The sequence below is a fragment of the Eleutherodactylus coqui genome, chromosome 9 (genome assembly GCF_035609145.1).
Source record: "Eleutherodactylus coqui strain aEleCoq1 chromosome 9, aEleCoq1.hap1, whole genome shotgun sequence".
Lineage (NCBI taxonomy): Eukaryota > Metazoa > Chordata > Amphibia > Anura > Eleutherodactylidae > Eleutherodactylus > Eleutherodactylus coqui.
The window spans coordinates 143,622,913-143,650,264 of NC_089845.1; the positions used below are offsets into that span (position 1 = coordinate 143,622,913).

The 27,352-nt window shown below is 45.2% G+C and overlaps 1 protein-coding gene across 1 annotated transcript in view; it reads left to right on the forward strand.

Moving 5' to 3' along the window:
- Positions 1-1,881: 1,881 nt before the first annotated feature.
- CRISPLD1 (cysteine rich secretory protein LCCL domain containing 1) overlaps positions 1,882-27,352 on the forward strand; it is a 103,866-nt gene continuing 78,395 nt past the window's right edge. The window contains exons 1-2 of the mRNA XM_066578594.1: positions 1,882-1,969; positions 4,423-4,754. Of these exons, the coding sequence (XP_066434691.1) occupies positions 4,497-4,754 (258 nt within the window). The 5' untranslated portion in view covers positions 1,882-1,969; positions 4,423-4,496. The remainder of the gene's footprint in view (positions 1,970-4,422; positions 4,755-27,352) is intronic.

Consider the following 27,352-nt stretch of genomic DNA (forward strand, 5'->3'; position numbering starts at 1 on the left):
TTCCCCCTTCCCTACCCCTTGCCAGCTCACCTCCTCTCTCCTTTCCTCCATCTGTTTGCAATGGGGGAGGCGGGAGCAGAGCTAAGCTTCCAGGCCCTTGTCTGCAGCCAGCAATGGGAGGTGCGGAGCTTAGCTCTTCCCCTGTACTGCCCAGTCTCATAGCAAACAGCATCAAGAGATGGAGAGGAGAAGAGAAGGGGGAGGGAGTTTAGCAGTCACGCTGCTAAACTCCCTTTCACCTCCGGCAGCTAGCATATTCTCCAATAGGGATCTTTGCAGCTGCCGCCCGTGTGAAAGATTGGGCGCTTTTACGCTGTGGAAATACGCCCCTGTGCACTGATGCATTGTAAGCCAATGCATCAGAGGGGCGGTGTATATCGGCCGGACATGAAAACCCGGCCGATATACGCCCGTCAGAATAAGCCCACAAAGTGAGCTTTCATACTAGCCTGAGGCTTTATTCACACAGCTGGTTTATCATGGTAATAAGACGCCGTGCTGGAAATTGTGAGCGTCTGAAGCATTGGATTACAATTAGAGATGAGCGAGCGTACTCGGAAAAACACTACTCGCTCGAGTAATGTGCTTTATCCGAGTATCGCTGTGCTCGTCCCTGAAAATTCGGGTGCCGCTGCGGCTGACAGGTGAGTCGCAGCGGGGAGCAGGGGAGAGCGGGCGGGAGAGAAGGAGAGAAAGATCTCCCCTCCGTTCCTCCCCGCTCTCCCCTGCAGCTCCCCGCTCCGTGCCGGCACCCGAATCTTCAGGGACGAGCACAGCGATACTCGGATAAAGCAAATTACTCGAGCGAGTAGTGCTTATCCGAGTACGCTCGCTCATCTCTAATTACAATGCATTTGCTCAGATTTTCAAATTGTCAATGGGACTTTCTAATGTTAAAATCGCAACGCACCAAAAATGCAAGTTGCCCCACAGCTATTAGGTTCTATTGAACCTAACAGCGCAATGCACATGGTGCGGATTTCCGCCCCGTGAAATAACCCGTAATCACCAGCAGCATGTTCTATTTGCCATGAGCATACAAGCAGACAGCTTCCATTCAACGGAAGCCACCCGTCACGCTATCTTCTGCTGTAGCACAGCGGAAGATAGCGTGAAACGCTTCCCGACCACCGACGCCCATGTCATATGATGCGGCCGGCACATCATGTGATGCTGCAGGCGTGTCACGTGACACTGCCAGAACGTCATGCGCGGCACAGGATGCAGGACGTCGGGCAGTGGATCCGGAGGTGAGTATGGGGTCTCTGGGGGAGCACTGTGACGGACTCTGCTGCGGAATTCCGCTTGCGGAGCCCGTCAAAGCTGTGGGCACTACGCCTTAGGCTGCATTCACACCTAGCTGATTACTGTGGCTTTTGTCACAGATCTGCAGCAGATTTCACTCTTTGAATTCAAACTGAAAAGTGAAATCTGTTGCAGATCCGCACCAAAGTCTGACGTGTGAACGCACCCAAGTTCAATGTAACAAAATGTGGCAAATGTATTAAAAGGCAGTTTCTGAGTTTGGCTCAAAAAATGCCTAAAAAGCTACAAAAATTCCAACTTCTTTCCTCTAAAAAAAAGTGTGCAATCACACTTGAACTCAGAAGGAGGGAACTGCTTTCTTGCAAACATGCTCACATCCACAATACCATCAAACCAGAGCAAAAAAAAGCTCAACACCAAGACTGTGCAGAAACTACACACTTTAATCCAGTGCTTCCAGCAGAATCGACCACCCACCTGAACACTTGCACATAAAGCACATGACAATCAAGAGGAGGGTAGAGCTCCATGCACTTTCCCCAGACTCCTCCTCCATAGCTGGGGTCTGCTTTGAAAGCCCCGCTCTCTGATCTGCTGCGATTACTGAGTGACAGACTCTGCTGGTGCGAGAAGCCACACAGCAGCGCAGAGTCCCTGGCACGAAGTCGCTGCACAGCCTTGCACTTGCTTCCCACACTCAGCAGTAAGTATTCACATACTTCTTTAATATTTTACTCTTCTCTGTACAGGACTAAGACTGTACTCTATACTCAGGAGCATGTGAAGGATTGCCACTTATCTATAGGCTTCATACTCCTATACTACATTAATTCTGCATTGCATGTGTGAAGTTTGCAATAGTTGAGAAAGTTTCTACAAAAGGTGCAAGGAAAGTATGCAGCCGGAATTCATTGAATTCTTGAAAGTTGTCTATAAACGGTTCTATTCCGAACAGCTAAATCTGTCCAGTCAGCATTTTGTGGTTGGGTTGTACAATGCAGCACTTGGCACTGCAGACTTTCTACTTCCAAGACAAGTATAAAAACTTAGATTGACCTAAAGCTGGTGTTACCCATGCCACAATAAAGATGCAGAAATGTCTATACTAAAATCATTTTTGCCATGGTGGCAGCGGATATCAAAACGATTTCTGTAATTTATGACCAAAAGATACAATTGCACAAGAGAATTGATATACATTGATCAGAAAAAAGTAAAACTACTGGTGTATATGCACTGCTGATTGTTATGTATGGTTCCTAGTTTGGAGAAAATATTGCATCTGACTAATCAGAAAATAAGTAATGTATGAAAGTTTTAGAGGCAATGCTAAAAGTACAAGTCAGGGACAGGTTTGAACTGGGGAATAAATCCCACTCTGCAAATCTGTTGCAGGCATTTCTGCTACTGCCCCATTTGTATGAATGGGGTTTGCAGAAATCTGAGCACATGCTGCAGATACAACCTCTTTCGGATGAATGGAACAGATTTTCCTGCCACAGAATTTCTGCTATGAATGTGAACATATTCTGAAATCCATCCCTGTGCCAATCTGTCAGTGTGACACAAGGAATACAATTCCTTGAACATTTCTCACTGGTACATTATGTCTTGGATATAGGCTTCTTGGATAATCATAAGTTTAATGTTTATTGAAAGTATTTGTCAACATGCCAAAGTGTATCAATCTATTAAAATAAACAGCCAGGAATAATGAAATGTTAATGAAATGTTGCAATAGAACAATTCATTGTTTTACAGATGTAGCAAGGGTGAATTTGTCAGGTATACAGAGCTGAGTTTGTTACTTGGCACAACATATTAGATATTTAGAAGCGTCATCTGTGGCTTTACATATGGCAGCATGAACACATACTGCATTGGCTGCCTTTTCACATGGTGGAAGCGCTGTGGGTATTCTGCAACAGAATACCCACAGCAATTCCACAAGAATGGTGCGAACTTGGCTTTGTTTTTACTCGTGGAACAACCGCACAATTCAGCATTTTTGGGCGCTTCTGTGCATATTTTACTGTATTTTTTTTCGCACGCATGCCCCGTGTATTTGCACTTGGAAAAAAACATGCAAGCATGCTCCCTTTGATTTCAATGAGAAATAAGTTTAATATGTGCTAATTTTGCACGCGCAAATGCGTTCATGGGAATCAACCCTACGGGTGCTTTCAGATGTCACTGATTTGCTGAGGGTTTTGTCACAGATTTAGGTGTAGATCTGCAGCAGATTTCACCGCTTTAATTTGAATTCAATTGTAAGGTTGAGATCTGCTTAATATCTGCAGCAATTCAGTTTTTATGGTGTCCTGATAAAAGAATTCAACTTATTGTAAACTGTGTTGTTAATTTTGATTGGCATTGAATGGGTTTAAAAAGCGAGTACGTGAGGATATATAAATAGTAAATCGCATTTAACCAGGAGAGCCCTGATGAAGGGGTAAGCTGAAACGTTGGGAATTCCTGCTGACCTGCAGAGGTCATGCTTTGATGGGTTATCTGTGGAGATTTAGAATGCTCTCATTTTTCTTGTATCCAGCGAGTGGCTTTTTTTTTTTTTTTGTATTGGTTTATTAATGAGTCTGCAGTATGTGAGTTGCTCCCTATTTGCATTTCCTGTGGTGCAGAGTATTTAATGAGCTGCTGTAAGAGCCTGTGGAGAGCTGGTGTAATTATGAGTATGCAGGGACAGCTCTGATTGACATCCTCACTGTGTGGCTATGGGGGGAGCGCACTGGGGTCTTGGGAGAGCGGAGTAGTATGTGAACTCACACCAGGATTAGCAGCAGTGTTCGGCGTGGGATTCAAGTCTCATCTGGTGGGATTATGTTATGTTTTGTTATAATATCTTCCCAACATTCAGGTAAGCAGCAAAGATGAACTTGTCAGTACAGTTGAGCTATACTTGTCCAACTATAGCTAAGCTAGCCAATGGCAGAAATCACTCACCCATTTAAGAGTCTACATAACTATTTTATGTTACTTTGTACGCTTTGATGTTTTCCTTTGGATCAGTTTTACTACTGGTTGACTCATATTCTTGGTTGCTTTCTTGGAAACGTTATTTCTACTTTCCATATTGAGTACTACAGGCTGATATAATTTGTCTTGTTGATTTTTATTTTTTGTTTTGTTTTTATACAGATAACATTTTGGGCATAGATACAAAAAAGTTAGATTGAAGTTCATTCTAAGAAGAGTTTTGTGAGCCTCTCATCATGGATTGTGCAGCACAAGAATGGCTCAGGCTGACAGTTTTGCTATTCATAGTTCAAACAGTTGCTACAATGTTCATTCCTAATGCCACCCAATTAGAGGGCCTCTTGGACAAATATATGGACGAGGATGGAGAGTGGTGGGTTGCCAAACAGAGGGGTAAAAGAGCCATTACTGATAGTGACATGAAGCTCATCCTGGATATACACAATAAACTGAGAGGTGAAGTTTACCCTCCGGCCTCCAATATGGAGTATATGGTAAGATATCTTTCCTTTTTTTAAGACCTTGAAAACCTATTGTTGTATAAAAAATGTGAAACAGTTGAGCATGACAACCAATTGGTAGGCAAATAGGACATGGAACAATGCCTCTACAGCACCACCTATTAGAAGACAGCATTCCTGCAAGAAAACGTCTTGTCTCATGACTGGGAATAGACATCCAAGCCAGAGTCTTCCTCAGAAGGAAGACCTAACCATGTGTGGTGCGCACCAGGGATGTGAGGGGTCGGTGGTAATGGCAGCGGTGGCTCCGTAGCTTTTCCTCACAACCGGCGGCACGTGACAGACTATAAAATAATATATGCCTTTAGCTTGGCATGACTTTAGTGCTACTCGTTGGTTGGGCCTGGTATGGTGGTAAAAATTATTAATTTGTTCATGATGCCAGCTCAAATACAGGCCTACACCTGTTCCAGGCAAAAATAAATTAAAAGGAAAACTAAAATAAAAACGGGGAATGGTCTTTTCACCTGGAGGGTGGTGTGATACTTCAGCGCAGGTGTTAATTGGTGAGAAGGGACTCCAGGAGACAGGATAAATGATAAAACAGTAAAACTATTTATTTGTAGATAGAGATCCTTAACTAGTTTATATTTTTCACCATGGACATTACTTCCTTTCTGGAGGTAGATAAATTTCGTATGATTATAGGAACCACATCTGTACACTATGCTTTTTCTTTCTGTTTCCTGCTCTTTTTTGACTCTGAATCACCCCTTATAGCTATTTCTCTTTCTTCCTGTCAATTCCTCTTTCTTCTAGCGTTTTCTTTCTAGACAAACTGTCTTGCCAGTTTCTTGCTCTCTTAAACACCTGTCTCTTTTTGTCAGTACTCACACCTCTGCCTTCTCACCGCACTGTATGTCTTTCTCTTTGCTTACTGTCTTCTCGCTGTCCTCTCTCTAACTGCCTGGCCTTTCTCTAACTGCCTTCTCTGTCCCTAGCAGGAATCAAATCCCCCAATCACAGGCCTGTTGCTGGGTGGTGAAATGCCCAACCAGAGTAGGACTACTGACAGCCAATTAGAAACGCTGCAGGCAAAATACATAGTGAGCAACAAACATACAATGAACATTTTAAAGGCATATACACACATTTTAAGTAAAAGTAACCACATTTAATTTTGTAGTGCCCATCTCTGGGCCATTGCACATGACAGCTTTCTCAGGGGTTTTTTCCTCTCATCAGTTTGCAGTTAGTTGCTGGGTGAGAGGCTATGACGTGGATCAGGAAGAGCACCTAGATGGTATGATGAGACTTGTAGGTGCTCTCTAAGGAGAAACGCTACCCTTTCTGACCCACATCATAGGCTAAAACCCCAAAACAGCCATGTACAGGCAAAACTGTTTTCAGAGTCCCATGAACATACTCTCCCATAGACTTGTATAGAACTTTGAAAAGAGTCAAATTTCCATGTTGTTTGCCCACTTCACCGGGTGAGAGCACTGGATCGCAGGAGCTAGTGAATATAAAAAATACCTCTCCCGACTCCGTCACATCCCCTAACAGCAACTCAACTTAGTTTATGGTGTTATGGGGATGTGAAAGGTTTCTTTTCAGTAATTACTTAAGATCTTGCCATATTATTGTTGTGTTTAATTCAGGATTTTGACCAGGCTAGCTTCGTAGCCATTGGATGATTGTATAACTGCATACATATATTCCAATGACCCTTCAGCTACAAATGATGCACAGGAGGTAAGATCCTCTTATATGGACACTTCTTGGTGCATAATGGATGGTTCCTTCAGTAAGGACAAGTTGCTGAAGACTTGTTCAAAAACCTCTTCACCACCTTGCTGGACTGTTGGTATGACCTTAATGCGGAAAGTTATGTGATTGTAGCCATATAAAACAGAGATCATGTTGTCCAACGAGTTCCATATCTCCCCGATTCATGTGATTGTAGCACATTATTACAAACTACAGTTTCCATCTTGTATTCTTTCATTCCATATTTGTGCAGTCTTTCTTATTGTGTAGTCAAGAACATTGACCTTACTGAAGCTAGAGAGACTCGCAGTTTTTCAGATGTTCACTGGGGATATTTCGTAGCTTCCTGGATGGATTTGTTGCTGCGACTTTGGACCACTCCTGGGTATATCATCTAGCATTGTGCCAAGTATTCTTCATGTATGTATGGCTTGTACTGTAGTTTGATGGTGTAGAGTAGAAGAGCAATATAAATGGCTTTGCAACTCTTTCCAGGTGGATATGTTTCATCTACTTTTCTCAAATCACTCCAGGAATGTTCTTCTGGCAGAATGTTATTTTAGAAGGTTTGTGGTGATTACTTCACTCTAATGGCACTTTATAGTGTGAGAGAGGAGTACCCAAGTGAAACCCACACAGCCATATTGAGAACATACAAACTCCATACAGATGTTGTGGTTGGTCATATCATCTGCAAGGCAACAATGCTAACCACTGAGCCATCATGTTGCCAATTTGCTAGATGACTTTCTTACATTTTTTTTTTTAAAACTGATTCAAGTTCCCTTTTTTGGAATCCTTTTGTGGTGACACACGGAGTCCCATTGTGGGGTTGTAGACACTCCTTGTGCTCCTCTATGGTGTTTCTGTGGCATACCATATTATCTTTTTGCTTCTAGAGGATACAACCTCCATTCCACTCAATTTGATGAAGCATCCTGGTATCTTTAAGCATATACAATTTGATATACAGTATGCCAATAGACTTTATTTGTGCATTATTTAGAGTGAACACCAACTTGCGTTTTTCTTGCGCGTTTTTTTTCACGACTGTCAATGGGACTTTCTAATGTTTAAAACGCATCGCAATTTGGTGCTTTGCAATTTTTGTGCGATGCGTTTTTTAACATTAGAAAGTCCCATTGATAATCGCGTGAAAAAAACGCGCAAGAAAAATGCAAGTGTGCAGGAGCCCTAACTCTGGCTAGTTAACATAGTAACATAGTACGTTAGGCTGAATGAAGATAATGTCCATCTGGTTCAGCTGGTTTCGACCCCCTAGTTAATCCAGAGGAAGGCAGTTATGCAATTTGTATCATAAAGTGCAGTGGTGGAAATACGGAGGCCAGGGGCGAATGGTGGAAGAAGCAAAGTATTATAGCTGATCTAAATTACAGTGTGAGTGTCATGTGAAACTAATCTAGAAATTCATTACATTGTCCTTCGTTCTGATAAATATTTGTCATTAAAGAGAATGTCCCATGATTAAATATTGCTGATACATGATTGTTATGGCACCCCCACATGTCCTTTTTGGTTTTCAGTCAGAATGTCTATCTACCGCGTTTCCCCGAAAATACGATCATGTCTTATATTAAATTTTGCCCCGAAAGAGGCACGGGATCTTATTATACTTACCTAGCAGACGCCGTCCAGGCCCCTCACGCTGGTCACTGCAGTTCTGGCATGCTTCCTTGCCATTCTCAGCCGTGTTTATAAACCCCGCCTCCATCAAGCGATTGCTCTAATTTGGCTGAGCCATGGCGCTCAAGAACCAGTCAATGCAGCGTTTGATGAACCAATCACAGCCATCGCTTGCTGGAGGCAGGGTTTACAAACCCCATTACCAGCAAGCAATCTTCTGTCGGCAACTGAGAATTGCAAGCAAGCCTGCTGGAACTGTGGAGACCAGCGGCAGGGATCAAGACAGCGTCTGCTAGATAGTGTATTGCTTTTTTTTTTATGTATTGAGCTAGGGCTTATTTTGGGGTAGGGCTTATTTGGGGGGAAACACAGTATTTTGTCCAGTCCTGATGAGAACAAGTTTCTTCTAGTACATGTCAGGGTCATCAGGTGGGCCAGGGGGAAGAAGACTGGTAATACTGCTATGCCTGGCCTAATTCCTCTCTCCCCTGGGTTTCATTAAGTCATAGCAGTCATATGTTGTGTCTCATGGTGTGAAAAGTGGCAGAGGTGGAGAGAATGCCACATTTATTGTGATAACGTGACCATTGGTTAGTCCAGCGGGAGGTCATAAGCTTTTATTCAAGCTCCGCTGTGGATAGGCCTTTTAATAAAAAAGACTGAAATACCCCTTTCAGGTCCATATTTCTGGTGGTTTATGGCAGTTAGAGGGTAATCACAGCATCCATAATGGTCTCTGATACTAAATGGATTAAAGCAACCCTTCGATCCTGGACAAACAAAGATGGCCAAAGCACTTCTCTGACTACCTGATGCATATTGTGTATTACTATGCATCATTAGTCCAATACACTACACGCTGCTCCTACTGGCCAGTGCTGCTCAGATGGGAAGCACTGATCAATCATAGTGCATTAGACAAATGATACAAACTTGGGGTTTATTCACACTACCGTATATTGGCCAGCCGATATATATGCTACCATCTGATACACAGGCTTGGCATATTTGCCGTCAGGTGGGGGGAGATGCCAGATGGCATATACTGCTGGTAGAGTCACTGTGCCCCCCCCCCCTTCCCTCCCCCTCGCCAGCTCACCTCCTCTCTCCTCCCCTTCGGCTGTTTGAAATGGGAGTGGGCGGGGGCAGAGCTAAGCTCCCACTCCTTGTTTGCAGCCAGCAATAAATTCATGGATGGGTGAGTGCTGCCTCTGATTGGCTGAGCACTTTGACCAATCAGAGGCAGCTCTCAGCTATTAAATGACAGCTGAGAGCTGCCTCTGATTGGTCACAGTGCTCAGCCAATCAGAGGCAGCCCTTTCCGCAGGCAGTGATTTTTAAATCCCCGCCTGCTGAAAAATCCTCAGAGTAGTGCAGGACAAGAGCTGGCTGGACGCGGCTGAGCCTTGGCAGCTACAGAGAGGTGAGTATAGATTTTTTTTTTTTTAATTCTTTACACATTTTTGAATTGATTTTCAGGGAAAGGCTTATATTTGAAGCCCTTCCCCCGAAAATCACTGCAGTGCTTGCCAGCAGCCCATTGCTTTATTGCCAGCAGCTGCATTGAATTCAATGGGAGAACAACGCTCTCCTCTGCGACAGCTGTAGCAAAGAATTTCTTCATCTCTGCGGGGAGTCCCATGGGACTCTCCGCGGAGATGAATAAATCCTCTGTCACAGCTGTAGCAGAGGATCACGATGTTCTCTGTATGTCAATGGACCCGCCACAGCTGCCACCGGCCCCATTGACCACAGCTGAAACTCCTGGATGTGCAAAAATCCAGGGGTTTCACATCCAAGGAATCCCCTCCTGCAGCTGTCACAGCCGTAGCAGGGGATAGCGGGCAGCATTCTTTTCGAGCAAAAAAACGCTGCTAGCAGAATTTTTTTTCCTCCGGTGCGCCCGCTTCGGTCACGCGAATCTTTGAACACTTAACTGATGCGTTCAAAAATATGTGCATCAAAACGCCCGTGTGACTGAGGCCTTAAAAGAGAACCTGTCAGCATTTATGTATCACTTTGAACCAATAACAGCGGTAGATTAATGTAGCATTTATCTTTCCAGCAATCTTTTAGCTATGCCCGTGGGTGCAAGCATGCATGAGAATTGAAACTTTGAAAAAGTCCTGCATGTAAATCAGGCAGAGCGATCTGGTGGGCAAGTTGGACCAATTTTGCTAGCTACATGTAAAACCAAAAGACCCGCCCCTCCAGCCTCCTCTAACTTGGATGACATAAACATCATCTATGCATTGCTGTGAAATCTCACACCTGCAGAATCGGCACATATGCAGATAATCTCCATTATTCATCATTATTACACAGAAGAGAGTTTATCTATGCGTCCACCGATATCTGTCCTCATGGCACAGGCACAAGGCTTTACAGTGATGTGAGGATGACTCTTATGTCCTCCACATCAGAGGAAGGTAGTGAGGTGAACTTTTTTGGTTTTACATATAGCTAGCAGAGATGGTCCAGCTCACCCTCCATGGCTAAAACACAGTTGGAAAGATAGATGATACATTAACCCACCACTGTTATTGGTTCATTGATAAAAATGCTGACCGGTTCCCTTTAGTACGGAAGGAAATAAAATGCCAGCGCTCTAGGCGAATGGTTAGTCGATGAAAAAATAAAGTTGACTTTCTTCATAGAGTAGTCCACTGTGCAATCAGACTCCTCTAAGATCCAGAATGGCCTGTAGTGAATCCAAGTAGATGTGCAGAAATCCAGTTTTATCTTTATTATTCTGAATCAGACAGAAACAAAACAATGAATAAAATAAGAAATCAGATTGGACTGGGGACCGTCACCGTAAGGTCCCCTGCACAGGGGCGGGCGGACACCGCATGCGGGATTCCCACAGTGGAGTTCTACCCGGTGACGCCCTCTTGCCTGTCCGGCGGCTTCTGCACACGCTGCAGATGTGCCGTCTGTCTCTGTCTCATATGCGCAGTAGCCGCCGGTGCTGGAGGAGTGACACGTTTCCCGCAATACTTCCACAGCGCTCACAGCAGAAGTGCCGTGGGACAAACGGCTTCCATTTACTTCAAGCCGCACAAATCGCAGTCGATTTCCGCTCGTTGAGATGAAATGGCGTTTTGCCATTGAAAACTGTGGGCTGTATTTGCTGCGGAGGCCCGCCGCAGACTCTGCCATGCAAATACGCCCGTGTGCAGGAGGCCTTAGTGGGGTAAGCAACACGTTTCAGAGATCCTGTGAATGTCCCTTTTATCAAGCTTTAGGGAGTATATACAGAGTGGGTTCTTTTATAGTAGATTTGGAAAGTAAAAAGAGGATTTTCCCGCCAAGTATGCACGCCCCTGGAGGTGGAGCAACCAGCAGGACACGCCCCTGTGACTAGAAAGTCATCCCGCTGGGGTGAAATAATTGCAATTTGCATGGGTACATCATGTGCATTGCTGCCACACACCTAGTAGTATTAAGGCCTTGTTCACATGGGCAACAAAGTCGCGTTATTTTGTTGCGCTGCTACAATGCTACAAATCGCATGTGTGAAAAGCCCATGCTTTCCTATGGGTTAATTCACACATGAGATGTTTTGCAGCATGCGACATCACGATACAAAAACCTTGCAGGTCCTGCGATATGCCCGAGACTCATGAGGTTTTGTAGCCTATGTTTCCCTATGGAGCCTTCCTTTGTTGCATTGCACAAAAACGGGATTTGTTTTTTTTTGTAGTGTGCGATGCAACTTTGACAGTAGGAAATCCTACTGTCAAAGCCTAACCTAAGCCCTAACTGCAGGGGAAAAAAAAACAAAATAACAGTATACATCCCCTTAGAAGCGCTGTCAGCTTGGCCACAGCTTTTCTCTGGGTCCCGTCACTGTTTCTCTTCATCATCTTCTGGCCGGGGATTGAAAAATCCCCACCTCCTGGAAGCGCTGGCTGTGATTAGCTAACGCTTAGCCAATCACAGTCAGCACTCGATGAACCAATCGCAGCCATTCATCAAGCGCTGGCTGTGACTGGCTAAGTGTCAAACAATCACAGCCAGCGTTTCCAGGAGGCAGGGATTTTTCAATCCCCGGCCAGAAGAGAAGTTTAGTGTCGGGAACCCAGGGAGAAGCCGCAGCGGAGCCAGCACTTGTAGGTGATGTATACTTTTTTTTTTTCTTCAGCTATGGCTTATTTTCGGGGGAAGGGCTGTATTTCAAGCACCCCTCTTCCCCCCCCCCCCCTCCAAAAAAAATTAAACAAATCCTTGCATGTGGTGCTACAAAGTCGCACAACTTTGTAGCACCACATGCGACTTTGTAGCGCTACAAAGTCGCGGTATTACCGAGAAAAACTGCAGTGATATCGCACGGACCAGCAATGCGATATCGCTGCGATTTTTCTTGCGGCAATGCTGTGTTGTCCGTGTGAAAGAAGGCATAAATAAAATGAAGTTCCAATGTGTGTACTTATCAAACAAGTGTGACGAAGGCTCTTGCACACAGCTGTGCAATTAACTTTTTTATATGGTGCATACATATTCCACAGCACTGTACAGAGGTTAGCGTCGCTTACAGCAGTCTCAATCCCCATTGGGACTCACAATTTGAATTTCAGACTAGCTTATTACAAATGATTCTGGAGTGTGTGGAAAGTGGAGTACTCAAGGACAATCTATGTAATCCATGTTGTTCTTGGTCAGGCATGAACCCATGACTGGAGTGAGGCAGAGCTGACCAGTGAGCTCCCACATTGGCTGTAAGGTATATACCAAAGTGTTACAGAGACGTAATAAAGACGTAATGTTAGATACATCTGTGTGCCACAATATGCTTGTAAGGGTTTTTGTACACTTTGTATATGCATGTTGTTGTGGCACACCGACTGCAATTGGGAAGTAGAGCTAGGAGGTTGTCTCAATGGCAGTGCTGGTTCATGTGATTATGCTTTCGACACATAGACCCTATCATTTGGCACCGAGTGCCTTCTTTCTATCACTGCTGGGTGTTGTCTGGCTAAAATCCCTCAGTGGGCCCAGTGTATAATGTACCCTATTTCATAACCCTGCTGTAACATCTATGGTGTATAAACTGATTGTCCGGCAGGGAAGGGTTTCCACCTAGCTATCCAATCAACCATAGTGTAAGTGTGTTTATTCCAGGCCTGCCTTTACATAGGCGCCAGTTATTCTCCTGCCTGAGATGTTTGGTGAAGCAATGAACTCCTGACGGCTAAGTAACTGTGGTTATTTGTTCTCTGTGGGGCTTTTTAACTTTTGCCTTATACTGTTATATACATAGATCTTTCCATCTGCATTAAACCTCTTTCCTATCCTGCATCCAGGGACAGACTATGCCCCTTAGGTTCCTGATGTTGAGCTACCCCTATTGAGGCAATTGCCCTGCTTCTAGGCATGTTCTGCCACACTAAATTTGGTTAGGGATAGTATTTTCCCTCGTCATCCTGACAGCATACACCTGGAGGTTGTCCGCTGGACACCTGTTGGGACAGGAAGCGGAAAATACAAAAGGTAACTCCCACCACCGGCTCACCAGTGTCTTCCTGTCCCTACAGGACAGTCCAAGCGGAGCCTCCAGGTGTATGCTGGAGGTAAAAGGAAGAAAGAAGACTCCCATGCAGCCTGTCCGCCCGTGGGGGGACGACTATCTGTTTGGGCTGGCAGGGCTTGTGCGGGTGAGACCCTATGAGGGGACCCTCACCCGCAGGATCTACCCAGCACTGTTCCCCCTGTGGGAAAATCCTCCCCCAGTACGCTGCCCAGTGGGGTAGTCGTACTGGTAGGAAGCAGCCCCAGTACCTGCAGGGCTCGGACGCCGGCGTCTCCAGCGGGGATCCACATCTAGACAGGTATGCCAGCGTGGATAGAGGCGCTCGGGTGCGGGTCCGGTCGGCGTGTGCGCAGCAGCGTCTCCACGTGTGTCCTAGTCGGCGGCGGCCCGGTGTATGCGACGTATCCCTTGGCTCCGGCGCGACGGCACTGACGTTACGCGGGGGGTGGGGCCTCGCTTAAAGGGGGCGTGTCGGCGCCAAATTTGAAAATTTAAAAGGCTGGATTCCTCTGCATGTCTCCTGTCTGCACCTTACTGAAGATGTCAGCCAGAGAGGACGCTGAAAGCAGCCTGCTGGTGAGTAGACCACTTTTGGGTCTGTACCAGGGGGGGGGGGAATTGAGAAAACAAGTATCAGGTGCTGGAAGTCCTTTTTGCTGTCTCCATCTCTTAGGACAGAGAGGCTCAAAAGGTTAGAGAGGCCAAAAAGCGAGTGCGCAAATGTCCGGTTTGCTTGCGGCGGCTAGAAGAGGGCCACACCAAGCCACTATGTGCGAACTGTACGGAGAAAGTGGTCCGTGAAGAGGGCTTCTCGGGCATGGCGGACATCCGATCCATGATCCGTGAGGAGATTGAAGCCTCTCTCTCATCTCTTTCTCTACCGCCCCCCACGAAAAGGGTAAGGCGGTCACGAATGGAAGAGTCGGACTCTGAGGAGGGACTCCTAGAAGATTCTCCCTCAGAATCCATGCCGCCCATGGAGGATGCAGGGAAGTATTTCTTTTTATCGGCGGACCTGGGTCAGCTGTTAACCGCGATCCGGCGCACCATGCAGGTGGAGGAAGAGGTGCCGCAGCAGCCATCCTTTCAGGATAGCCTGTTCCGGGGGCTCCTACCACAGCCAAAACCGTTGTTTCCAGTTAATGACATCTTAAAACAGCTGATCCTGACAGAGTGGAAGCAGGCAGATTAGAAATTCTTCCTGTCCAAGGAATTTAAGGATCGGATGGTCTTCACACCAGAAGATATCGAGTTCCTGGAAACCGTCCCTAAGGTAGATCTGGCGGTCACCAGGGTCTCAAAGAAAGCAGCCCTCCCCTTTGAGGACATTTCCCAACTGCGGGATCCACTAGATACCAGAGTGGATTCCGCAATGAAAAAGGCCTGGGAGACTGCGGCCCTGACCGTTAAAGCCAACATCACTGCCACATCTGTGGCGAGATCTATGACGGTCTGGTTGGACCAACTCCAGACGCTGATTGCTCAGAGGGGCTCTAGGGAAGACATCTCCAACTGCCTTCCCCTCCTCCAGCAGGCAACCAGCTTTCTGGCAGACTCCTCTATGGAGTCGGTGAGGTTCGGGGCCCGCTCAGCAGCCCTCTCGAACACAGCTAGGAGGGCTGTCTGGGTTAAGGCCTGGACAGGGGATAACGCTTCCAAGAACAGGCTCTGTTCCCTGCCCTTCCAAGGACACAGAATCTTTGGGCCTTCCTTGGATACACTCCTAGAGAAGGCATCGGATAAGAGCCAGGGACTACCGTCGGAGAAATCCTTCAAGCGGCCTCCCTCCTCCTACTGTCCTCCCTTTGTTCCATATAGAACATACAAGGGGAAAGGAAAAACCGGACGCTGGTCCTATCCCAAAGGCGGAAAGGGTGAGAATCCGCCTTCCAGGATCCTACAAGTAGGGGGTAGGCTGAGGGGGTTTGCCCTTAGATGGAGTGAGGTGACCTCCAATCCCTGGACCTTACGCCTAGTCTCGGAAGGTTATAAAATTGAATTTTCCTCCCCTCCTCCCCGGAGGTTCGTGGTCACCCCCTGCCAGTCACCTTCGTCTGCTCAGGCCCTCCAGTTGGGGGTGCAGGAGCTGTTGTCCCTAGGGGCCATCACTCGGGTTCCCGCAGAAGAACTGTTCAAGGGGTGCTACTCCCCCTTGTTCCTCGTCAAAAAACCTAACGGGTCCTATAGAACCATAATTAATCTGAAATTCCTGAATAAATCTATCTCCTATCAAAGATTTAAAATGGAATCGGTGCGGTCAGCAATCCCCTTAATTGCGCCAGATAGTGTTATGGCCACCGTGGACTTAAAGGACGCCTACTACCATGTCCCTATACACACAGATTCCCAGCAATTTCTGCCATTTGCCCTGGTGATAGATGGGTCTGTCTCTCACTTTCAATTTACGTGTCTGCCGTTCGGGATTTCCTCCGCACCCCGGGTGTTCTCCAAACTGGTGTTAGAGATGGTGGCGGCACTAAGGACTGACAAGGTGTTGATTGTCCCATACCTCGACGATTTCCTGATCATAGCAGGATCGGCTTCAGAACTCTGGTTCCAGGTCAACCTCACACTCCGTCTGTTCGAGTCATTAGGCTGGATCATCAACTCCGCTAAATCCAGTCTTCTGCCCGAGCAAAAGAAAAAATATCTGGGAGTGATTCTGGACTCACACCGCCAGTGCTCATCCCTTCCCCTAGAAAGGCAAAAAGCGATCCAGGACGAGTGTCGGGCACTTTCTCTAACCACCAAAGTCTCCCTTAGGAGAGGCATGAGGGTCCTCGGCCTCATGACATCTTGCATCGGGGTAGTCCCTTGGGCCCAGTTACATTGTAGAACTCTCCAAGACTTTATCCTAAGCAACTGGGATAAATCCCCCGCCTCCCTGGATCGGAGCGTCGTCCTTACCCACAAGATAAAGCCCTCCTTGGAGTGGTGGATGTCTATCTCTGGCCTTGCCAGAGCTACAGTTTGGTACCCCGCATCCCCAGTATCCATCTTTACTGACGCAAGTGCAACTGGCTGGGGGGCCCGCTTAGGCCGTCATTACGTCCAAGGGGGCTGGAACCAGGAGGAAACTACTCAATCCTCCAACTACAAAGAACTTTGCGCTGTCTGGAAGGCCATTCGGGGCTTCGAGACAGAGATCAGGGGTAGACACATTAAGATCTTTTCGGATAACATAACAACTGTGTCCCTCATTCGCCACCAGGGATCCACGTGGAACCCTCGACTCCAAGACCTGGCGGCGAAAGTTCTTGGGTGGATAGAGCAGCGGACACCTTCTGTCGCAGCGGACACCTTCCGTCACAGCGTACCACGTAAGGGGCCCAGAGAACTGCATGGCAGACCATCTCAGTCGCAGGAAGATAGACCCCGGGGAGTGGACTCTACATCCACACGCATTCCAGCTAATTATAGAAAGATGGGGGACACCAAAGGTGGACTTGTTCGCCTCCCGGGAGAACACCAAGTGTCCCCGGTTTTTCTCCAGGGGAGCAGACGGGGACTCCCTGGGAATAGACACACTATCCCAGGCTTGGGATTGGGACCTTGCATACGCCTTCCCACCTATCCCCCTGATTCCTCTGGTCCTAAGGAAAATTCAGGGGTCCCCAGGCTCCGTTATCCTGGTGGTCCCATTCTGGTCCAAGAGACCCTGGTTCCCGCTCCTAGCCGCTCTCTCGACACAGGATCCTCTACATCTGCCACAGAGAGACGACCTCCTTCAGCAGGGTCCCCTGATATGCCCAAAGGTCCGACAGTTCAGACTGGCGGCCTGGAAGCTGAGCGGGTAAAATACCTGAGCCAGGGCCTATCAGGGAGGGTGACCACTACTTTATGTGAGAGCCTCAAAAAATCCACCAGAAATATATACTCTAGGGTGTGGGATACCTTCTCTAGGTGGTTGGGGCATAGTATACATGACCTCCAACAGCCCGACATTAACAAGATATTGGAGTTCCTACAGGATGGATTGGACATGGGGCTAAGACCTGGTACCCTTAAGGTCCAGGTGGCCGCTCTTGGGGCCTTCTTTGACTTCCCCTTAGGCGACCATAGGCTAGTTAAGAAATTTCTGAAAGGGGCAGTTAGACTCCACCCCTTCATAAGGGAAACCATGCCCCCATGGGACCTGAACCTTGTTTTGCAGGCCCTCTGCGCACACCCCTTTGAGCCCCTGGAAGATCTATGAGTGAAGATCCTCACCTATAAGGTTGCCTTTCTTGTTGCCATCACATCCGCCAGACGGATCGGGGAGATCCAATCCCTCTCTATTAGGACCCCGTACATGACCACCTTCCCAGATAAAATAGAGTTCAGGCCTGACCCCTTTTTCCAACCGAAAGTTCTCACAGACTTCCACAGAGAACAGCGAATAGTACTTCCCTCCTTCTGCCAGGAACCCCGTAACACCACGGAGCAGAGGTTCCATAATCTAGATGTTAGACGGGCAGTCCTGAAGTATTTGGAGGTCACACATTCCTTCAGGAAGTCTAACAATCTCTTTATTCAATTTCAGGATCCACGCAGAGGAGGGGCCGCTACTAAGGACTCCTTAGCGCGTTGGGTCAGGAGGGCCATAGAAGAGGCATACAGATCCCAGGGGATCCCACTCCCGGGCGACGTTAGAGCCCATTCCACTAGGGCGGTCGCCTGTTCCTGGGCGGAGAGCCCAGGCGACAACCGACCAGATCTGCAGAGCTGCCACATGGTCGAGCACTCATACCTTCACTAAACACTATCGCCTAGACCTGGGGGCCAGCCGTGATATGGCCTTTGGGCGGAAGGTGCTACAGGCAGTGGTCCCTCCCTAAAGCCCTTGGTTGTTGGCACTTCTCCAGGTGTATGCTGTCAGGATGACGAGGGGAAGAAAGGAATTAGGTCCTACCTGTTAATTCCTTTTCTTGAAGTCATCCTGACAGCATAGGGGCTTTTCCCTCCCCTTGAGTTATTTTTACGTGAAGTAACGTATTGTACTATGGTTTCTGTATTAAAAATGATTGGTTAAGCAAAGCCGGGTCACTGTAGTTATTTGGTACACACTGGTGAGCCGGTGGTGGGGGTTACCTTTTGTATTTTCCGCTTCCTGTCCCAACAGGTGTCCAGTGGACAACCTCCAGGTGTATGCGGTCAGGATGACTTCAAGAAAAGGAATTAACAGGTAGGACCTAATTCCTGTCTTTTCCATACCTTTGTTTCTGTTACCGTTATATGCCCTATTTGGTGTTCCTCACGTTTTAGTGATATAATACATGTCCATATTGGTCCATTATGGACATTAATTAAGTCTTGGTCTGATGTATTTGGTGATGTCCATGGAGGATACCGTACTTGTGCCTTGCACAAATGTAACACATATAAGGAAATCATGCCTACGACCTGAAGGTTGCAAGTTCAATCCCCGCGTGATTCAGGTAGCCGGCTCAAAGTTGACTCAGCCTTCCATCCTTCCGAGGTCGGTAAAATGAGAACCCAGCTTGGTGGGGGGTAATAAATAATAATTACCTGAAAGCGCTGTGGAATAAGTTGGCGCTATACAAATAACAAGATTTTTTTTATTTATGGATCCATACAAGAAACTCCATACAAGTACCATTATTCTCCCTGCACTATAGGCAAGAATGATTGTTTTTGGAACACACACAGTACCCCTTTAAAATCGTAATGGAACTAGAGTAAGTATGCAAAGCTCATATGATAGATTACCGAATGGAACATCTCAAGGAAACCTACAGACAAAATCACAGTACTATAAAGAATTTTGCAAGTGCCATTTGAGCCAATTGGCACCAATTTTTCACATGTCCATAAAGCCTAATTCTCTCAAAGGAAAAGAAAACCCATCGAGAAAATATAAAATATCCTCTTCCCCTTTCATTTAGACTGCAAACAGACATTCCACTGATTCGGATATCTTCCAGCTGACATGTTCGAGACAAGAATTTAATTCCTCTTTAAATTTGGAGCATTTCAGTCGCCCCTCCAAGCTGTTAATGAATGAGAGAAGACGCGGACATGGATGAATTAACCATGGCATGTACATACACTGGTTAAAACCCATTTATTTGTCATCCTCCCCATTCGGTTACATTTTCCAGTAGATGCGTGTGGGTGGGACAGATGTTCAGCATTTGAAAGTTGTTTATGGCAATATTGAGGAGGGGAAAAAAATCTTAATTCTGCTCACTTGTTTAAAGTTTGGCTAAAAATGAGCAAATATGTGGAGTGTGGATAGAATTTCATTTCCTTAAAAAATGGTCCTGGGGACGTTCAGCCTTGGAGTCTTGTAATTCTATATCCCTTTTTTCATATGGTTTCTGGCTTTGTAATAAACTGAAGTAAAAATATTATGGTGGTATTTCCATGAATTGAGCGCAGAACAAAATATTGTGGCAGTATTTCCATGAAATGAGTTACGCCTCTGCTTACATTTTCATATGGCTAACAATCATTTATTATAACTAGTTTTGGCAACTGCTTTTTTTTTTTACCACTTTGTTCTCTGCCTATTGAATTCTTATCTTTGAGTCTTAGAGACCAATGCGTAGGTTTATTACATCACATTAAAAAAAGTTCATAGCTTTGTCAGCCTCTATTAACTCTCTACTTAAAAGGGTTTTCTACCGAAATACTATTGATGACCTGTCATCAATAGTCAATGGGTTGGGGTCACGGGCGATAGACCCCAGCCAATCAGCTGCCTGCGCCGCAATGACACAGAAGTTGGAGCGGAAGCCTCCACTTGTAATTGCAGGCACGGCTCTCATTGAAATCAATAAGAGCCTGCAGTTACAAGCGCCTGCCACTATAAGAGAGGTTTGCGCGGAGACCTCCACTCCCAATACACAGAGGTTGGAATGGAAGCCGCTGCGCCGACCTCCTTATAGTGGCCGGCACTAGTAATTGCAAGCGCGGTTCCCATTGATTTCAAGTGACAGACCGAACCTTTTAGGTAAGCATTTCCTTTTTTTTTTCTCTCAGGAAATGCAGTTAGGGCTAATTCTAGGGGTAGGGCTTAACCTTCTTGCAATAAAATCGTGCAAGTTTATTACACAATTTTATCGCGGGCAGCAGCGAAGCGATGCACAATTTTTCACAAGAAAAATGCATCACTAATGCTACAAAATCGCGGTAACACAGCTGCGATATTGCCCCAATTTTGTAGCATTGATATTGCTGACGCCCGTGTGAAAGAGGCCTAGCATATCTCCTGACCGGAAGAACCAGTATCAAAGGGATGTATGATGCTCTCAGTCTGCGTCAGGACACCCGCTGTCAGGCCTGGACACTCTTCCGTATTACAGACTCTAAATGGAGGCCAAAATTTGGCAATCACCTGCTTTATCATACAAGATACAGGTAACACTTTAAAACTACCATAATGCCTTGACAGCTCCAGACTTTCAGGGCATGCTGAAAGTTTTAGTACTATAAAAATCTCAACAGACGAAGGACCTATAGTTTGATAGAACCACAACTCCCAGCATGCCATGACGGTTGCAAACCCATGGCATGCTAGGAGTTGTAGTAGGTTGATCTCCTCCTAATCATCCCTCTTCCACTGGCATTATCTTTCACTCCCCTCCCTATATGTGATGCTGGAGGGGCTCCTGTCTTACTGCCATTGTAGACTGCCGATGAATTAGATGAAGGACCTGCGTTGGTCATGTGGCTTTAATGCACTGAGGAAGTTGGGGAGGGGGCGAGACATGCCTCCTGGGATCGCGGACTGGGTCGCAAAATTGGAACTGTTCCACTGAATCCGGGATGGTTGGGAGGTTTGATTTCACTGCTAGATAATTTTGATAAATGAGGCATTTTTGTCTCCTTTTGAAGTTCTTTCTCCACTATGCAGCAACACAGTTTCATGAAGCAAAATCCCAACTTCGCAATAGCTTGTGTAGTGTACAGAAGTTGTGCATACGTTCTGGAAGTTTCTGAATAATTTATGTAGTTTTGTGCTTATGTGTATTTTCACTGTCTTCTATGGGTATGAATATGATGTGTATTGCACCTTTGCAGCACTGAATGGGTTACTGTCTGGGTCATGTCTGGAAAAGTATCTATTTGTCTGTCATGTGACTTTATTTTATATATGCAGATGCAAAGTGCATGAAAGTGGTTCTTGTCCTGCATTCCCTGCGAAGAGAGTTAGTGAGTGTGAGCTAAGACTGGACTGGGCCTGTACCTAGACACCTTTTAGGCCTTATGTCCACAGGGAAAATCAGGTCAGCGCGGGTTTCTGCTGCGGATGCACTATAATTGTCTTTTTTTATGCAGAAGATCAGTTGAGATATGAGGTCTATGAGCTCCCGCACGCGTGATCCGCACTAAAATGGAGCATGTAACGTTTTTTGTTTTTTTTTCAGGTGCGTGAAATTCGCAAATCACTTAAAATACCATCTGCAGCTATTTAATTATCTGTAGGTGGTCAATGCTTTCCTATGGGATGCGGATTTGCATTTTTTTCACGCGCAGATTTGCTAAATCTAATTACCCAGTGGACACGATGCCTTAGTCTGAATACTAGAAGAGATGGAAGAGGCTGAACGGATACACTGTTAATACCGTTAGCCCCTTCTTCTTTCCCCATGTGGAGTGGAGTATATGGGGAGTGCCACAATAAGTGCGAGTTTCCCACTGTGCAGTATGAAGTTCAATTCTACAAAATTCTGTGAGATTGGACCAGTAGAGTGTTGGCGGAGTTGTTCAGGAGACTGTGTCTGGGACCAGAGAAGCAAAGATAACTAGGCCTGTGTAAGTCACTCTGTTTCCCATGTTTTCCTCCCTGTCGCATCACGTGTTCCTCTGCACTACTGTACTGCCGTTGGATGTAATGTGGACTGTAATTGTTGGAACTGTTATACATTGATTTTCAGTAAACGGCTTCTCTGACTATTACCGGTTTAGTTTTTAAACTTTGTCCTGTGTGTGCATACTTTTATTTGTTCCTCTGAGAGATCACCGTGGAGGAAGGAACGGTGGCGTCACCCATGACAAAAGGACTAGGGTAATCCACCAGTGGGTTTCCTTATTTAAAATGGCCTGCCCTCGCCCCTTGGACGTGTCCCTGGTTACCCTCTAGATGGGAGACGGTAGAGCCACCGTGGCAAGTGAACTACTCTGAATGTCTGATGTTGTGTCATGAACAGGATTATCGGTCCGTTTTTCACTTTGGTGAGCCTACAGTAACCGGCCTCGTATACCTTGACATGATAGGACAGGTCTTGTATTCCCATGTAGCCATTCTGTATCTTAACCTCTTCTAGTAAAATGTGGCTCCTCCACATTGGATTATGGATGTTCAGGTTGGATCACCTTTCCAGATCACTGGATTGGACGCAGTGGATCTAGTTGATGGCCACCCCATTTATCAGATTTTACTCTGCTGGATTTCTTCCTCCGGGGCTATGTGAGTACAGTGAATGATCTCCCAGATTTGCAAACCCGCATCATGACATGATTGCTATTCTAACATGTGTACATGTTGGAGAGAACATGGCAAGAAGTTGAGTCCAGACTAGATATTGTTTCTGCTACCAATTGGGCAAATGTACCAGTTTAGTAGTTTGTGCCAAAAAAATGTGAGTTCTTAGATTTCCTGTAGTTTCATTTTCCTACTGTTGATACATCCTGCTCTGCGAACTGATAAACGTTGAAGGTTTGACCAGAACAACTGTGTACCTTCAAGTCTTTTAGAACACACAGCTGTTTAAGGCCTCATGTCCACCGGCGGGATGATTCCACATGCCGGAGCCTGCAGCAGAATTCGACACTGCCTGTAGCCAGTGACCCTGCATACCTGCCTTTTTGTTTTCGGTACTGCGGATGTCTGCGGAAGTGCCAGATGGCATGCCGGGGGACATACGCAGTACAGTTTGGTGGAGGTTTTTTTTTTTTTTTTGGAACTCCTACTGGTGTAGAGAAAGTATTCAAAAATTATGTGGAAATTGAACTATTGTGCGGATTTTAAATGTGTAGTCTATCAATTTATGCTGCGGATTGGTTGTGGATTTGTTGAAAATTTTCCCCATTGAGTTGCATGGGGAAGTCAAAATTTGCAACAAATCCCAATTGTCGTGAATTTTGCTGCAGATGGTTCACAAGAAAATTCGGACGTACGGACACCTGTGTAAATTAAAACAAAAAGTTAAATACTGTGTGTATATATAATGTATATTATGAAAGATGTACTAATCTGCTCCCCACTGCTGACAGAGGTTTACCCGATCTTGCGCCGGTCTCCCTGGGCCTCCTGCAGTGAAGTATTGTGCAGCCATCACATTGGTTGAGATGTCAATGCACAAGACTCACACGAGTATTTCGAATGGGTTTATTCACAAGAGTGATTTTTTTTTTTATCTTTTACTCGCAGTGATGCTGCACGGAATGGGAGATCGCAGCACGTTCTGTAGGATCTTGAAAAAAATCGCATTGAAGTTGCATGCTATCCAATGTGATTTTTTTTTTTGTTTTTTGTTTTTTTCTCCATTGAAGTAAATGTGAAACACTTGAGATCTTTTCACTCATGTGAAAATCGCAATTTCACCGAAGCAATGCAATTTGTAAGCACAAACGCATCGTCTCATAGTGCAAAAAACACAGGTTGCCAAGTGTGATATCGTGTTTGCCCGTGTGAATGTAGCCGTTCAGCTTTTTTTTTTTTTTTCCTCCAGTCGAAGCCTGCCACTTCCTGTTATATTGACCTCCCTTCTGGAGAGATTGAAATGGTCTCCCGTTCATCACGCATCCACTCTCAGCTACAACCTTAAAGCGTATACCATCAACAAAATAGACAACAAATGGTTAACTTGCGCAACTACCCCCCACCTCCTTACATTTATATACCCTAGTGAACTTTCCAAACCCGCTCTAAACCAGAATTTTTCAAACTCCTTTATTTGCCAAATCCTGATGCCCTCTCACCAGCATTAAAGAGCAACCAACCGCCTTGACATCACTTTGAGTAGTGCCCAATAGGCTGAATTGCTAACTAACAAAGCCGTAGCATATTGCTGTCGGTCGAGTGTGCATGCCATTGTCAGATATTGGAGGGCGCACACTGTCTTACTTAATAGAGTCGAGAACTCGTTAGTGAGGCCCACCTCATAGTTGGAGAGCAGCTGGTCTAGACAGTTCAGCCACTTCCTTATGTATGCTATGCTGTAATTATGGAAAGTACACTAAAAAGCCTTCGTAAGAACTGCCATAAGGTTAAGGTAATAATGGTACCATATTTCATGTTATCCATGCGTTCATCTAATTTGGCACTGCAGATCAAGCATAGTATCATTTTTCTGACATCAGAACAGCATGCAATGAGGCAATAAGTTGGTGTAGTCCAATTAATTGATGTGATGGTACTGGAATGCGAATGATCTCAAACACATGTGAAACTGTAAAACTCATTAGATGAAAATGACGAGCCGGGAACAGTGCTACTAAAAGAAAAAAAACAAGGTTAAGGCCAGGGGCAGGAAAAAAAGTCATATACACGTCATGTTCTTTGGTAGAAGCTGGAAGATAATTACCAAAGCTTTTTAATATATCTAGAGCCTTACTTGAGGGGAAAAATGTATGAAATAGTTAACTTTTTTTCTTTAATCACAAGGTCACAGACAAAAAGACATGGAGGTCTAGAATGCCAAAGATGATCCTTACATCACAAGCTGTTAGTTTAGCACAGGGTTTTCCTTTTTAAAGGGGTTGTCCAGAGAAAAATTCAAAACTTGACAAATTCTCACCATGCTGTACAAACTTTTTTGCTAATGGGTGTTTCGCATTTCAGCAGTCATCTGCTCAAGTGTTTTTGGTTTCTCCGCATCACCGAAGGAAGCATTTTTGCTATTGAATGTTCTCCTGTCCTACAGACCAGAGACTTCTAAATATAATCTCATCCCCCTCTAATTTGGCAAGGGTGTGGATTTTGACTGTGTCTTGGATGTGGAAATGCTACAAAATTTGCAGCATTTCCACTATGTGTAAATTTACCTTGACAGAGGCAAGACTAACCAAGACAATCCCTTTAATAAACAGGTGTAATTGAAAATGTCATAATACACATCCAACTTCTCCTACAAGACTGTTTTATTTATTGCATTTTTAATCTGGGAATGAAATATTGATGATCTATGTTCAGGATAGGCCCTCAATAAGAGATTGATGGGGGACCGACAGCTGTTTTGTAGATGCCATTGTGCTGTGCTGGTGTACAGTGAAGAGGCCACAGTGCTCACTTAAATGCCATTGTACCTTCAAACCGCTACTGAGGTGCCCTCCCCCACCCACCAAAAAAATATGATATTGATAACTGATTTTGAGAATAGGTCACCAATGTTTTACTTCCAGAAAACCCATTTAACTAGCCATAAGAGTAACAATTAATTACAGGATCAGATAGCAAAAGTTGGTAAGAGGCTACTGTTGGCTACGCCCATCATTTTTAGCAAGTTATATGAGGGGGGTGTTAAGTCATTGGCTTTGACCACAAAAAAATTATATACAACAATAACATTTCAGTTATTCTGCATAGTCCCTTGAGATATCTGTGCAGTCCTGACAGCAGTGTTGCAACATCTTCAAACCATCCATATAGAATTCCTTTGGTTCGGCAACAGACCTGGAGTCAGCCGCTGCAATTGTGTCAGAAATGGAGGCAAATTTTGTTCCATGAAGGTGTTTCTTCCAATTTAGAAACTAGATCATATTCTGAGGATGCCAGATCAGGCAAATAAAACAATCCTGCTATCAAGTCCAAAACCGATCCCCTGTCCTTGAAGTGAAATCAGAGCCACTTCTTCCTTTTCCTTAGAGTTAAGGATGCAAAGTACAGTCCTGTCATTGAAACCACTTCAGGGATGAACAAGGACAGAAGACCTTTGTTGTAAGAAAGGAGGCTTTATTGGTTATGATAGTGAGCATATCACCTCCATTCATTGCAAACTTTGTTTTTTTGTTGAATGTAAATTATATGATTGGCGTTTTTTTTAAACCTGAACGTCAACCAGAATTGACATAATGTGCAATGTCTTCTGAGGACGTTGTTCTGCAATCAAGTGTGCATTATCTTATTTGTGTTTTTACCTATATTTATACCAATAGCAAATTCTGCAGGTTATAATCTTTCACATTGTGGTTTGATGTACACCCAGCTCTTTAGCAATGCTTTTATTGCCTTTTCCAGCTTCATGCATCTCTATAATATATCCTCTGAGGTCTTCTAAAAATTGTCTGCATTGAGGCATGGTTCACAGTTACCATTTTTTCCTGAAATGCACGTATTTGCCAGTAACCAGGCTTTATGTACCTTTATTTAATGGGCAAAGCACCTGTGAAAAGCACACTTCCAATCTCCTTTCCTTTTTAAAGGGACTCAGTGAGCTACTTTTGAGCCCTATAAACTAAGCCTATGAACTACGGATCCACAGAGTCTGATGATGTAAGTTTTATACCTGCCTTCCCCTCCGTTCCACCGGTGTCGGCACTCAAACCGGTTGCTGCAGTGCATTAAGTGGAATACTAAGTAGTCCTCCCTTTCAATGAGTGGCTAAACGTGAGTGATTCCTTCTAAACAAGTTGCCCCACAAAAAATATTTATAGTTATAATACATTTGGAAAGTTTATTCAGACCCTTTTTTCTATATTTTTTTCTTTCTTTTTTATGTTGTGACCTTGTGCAAAT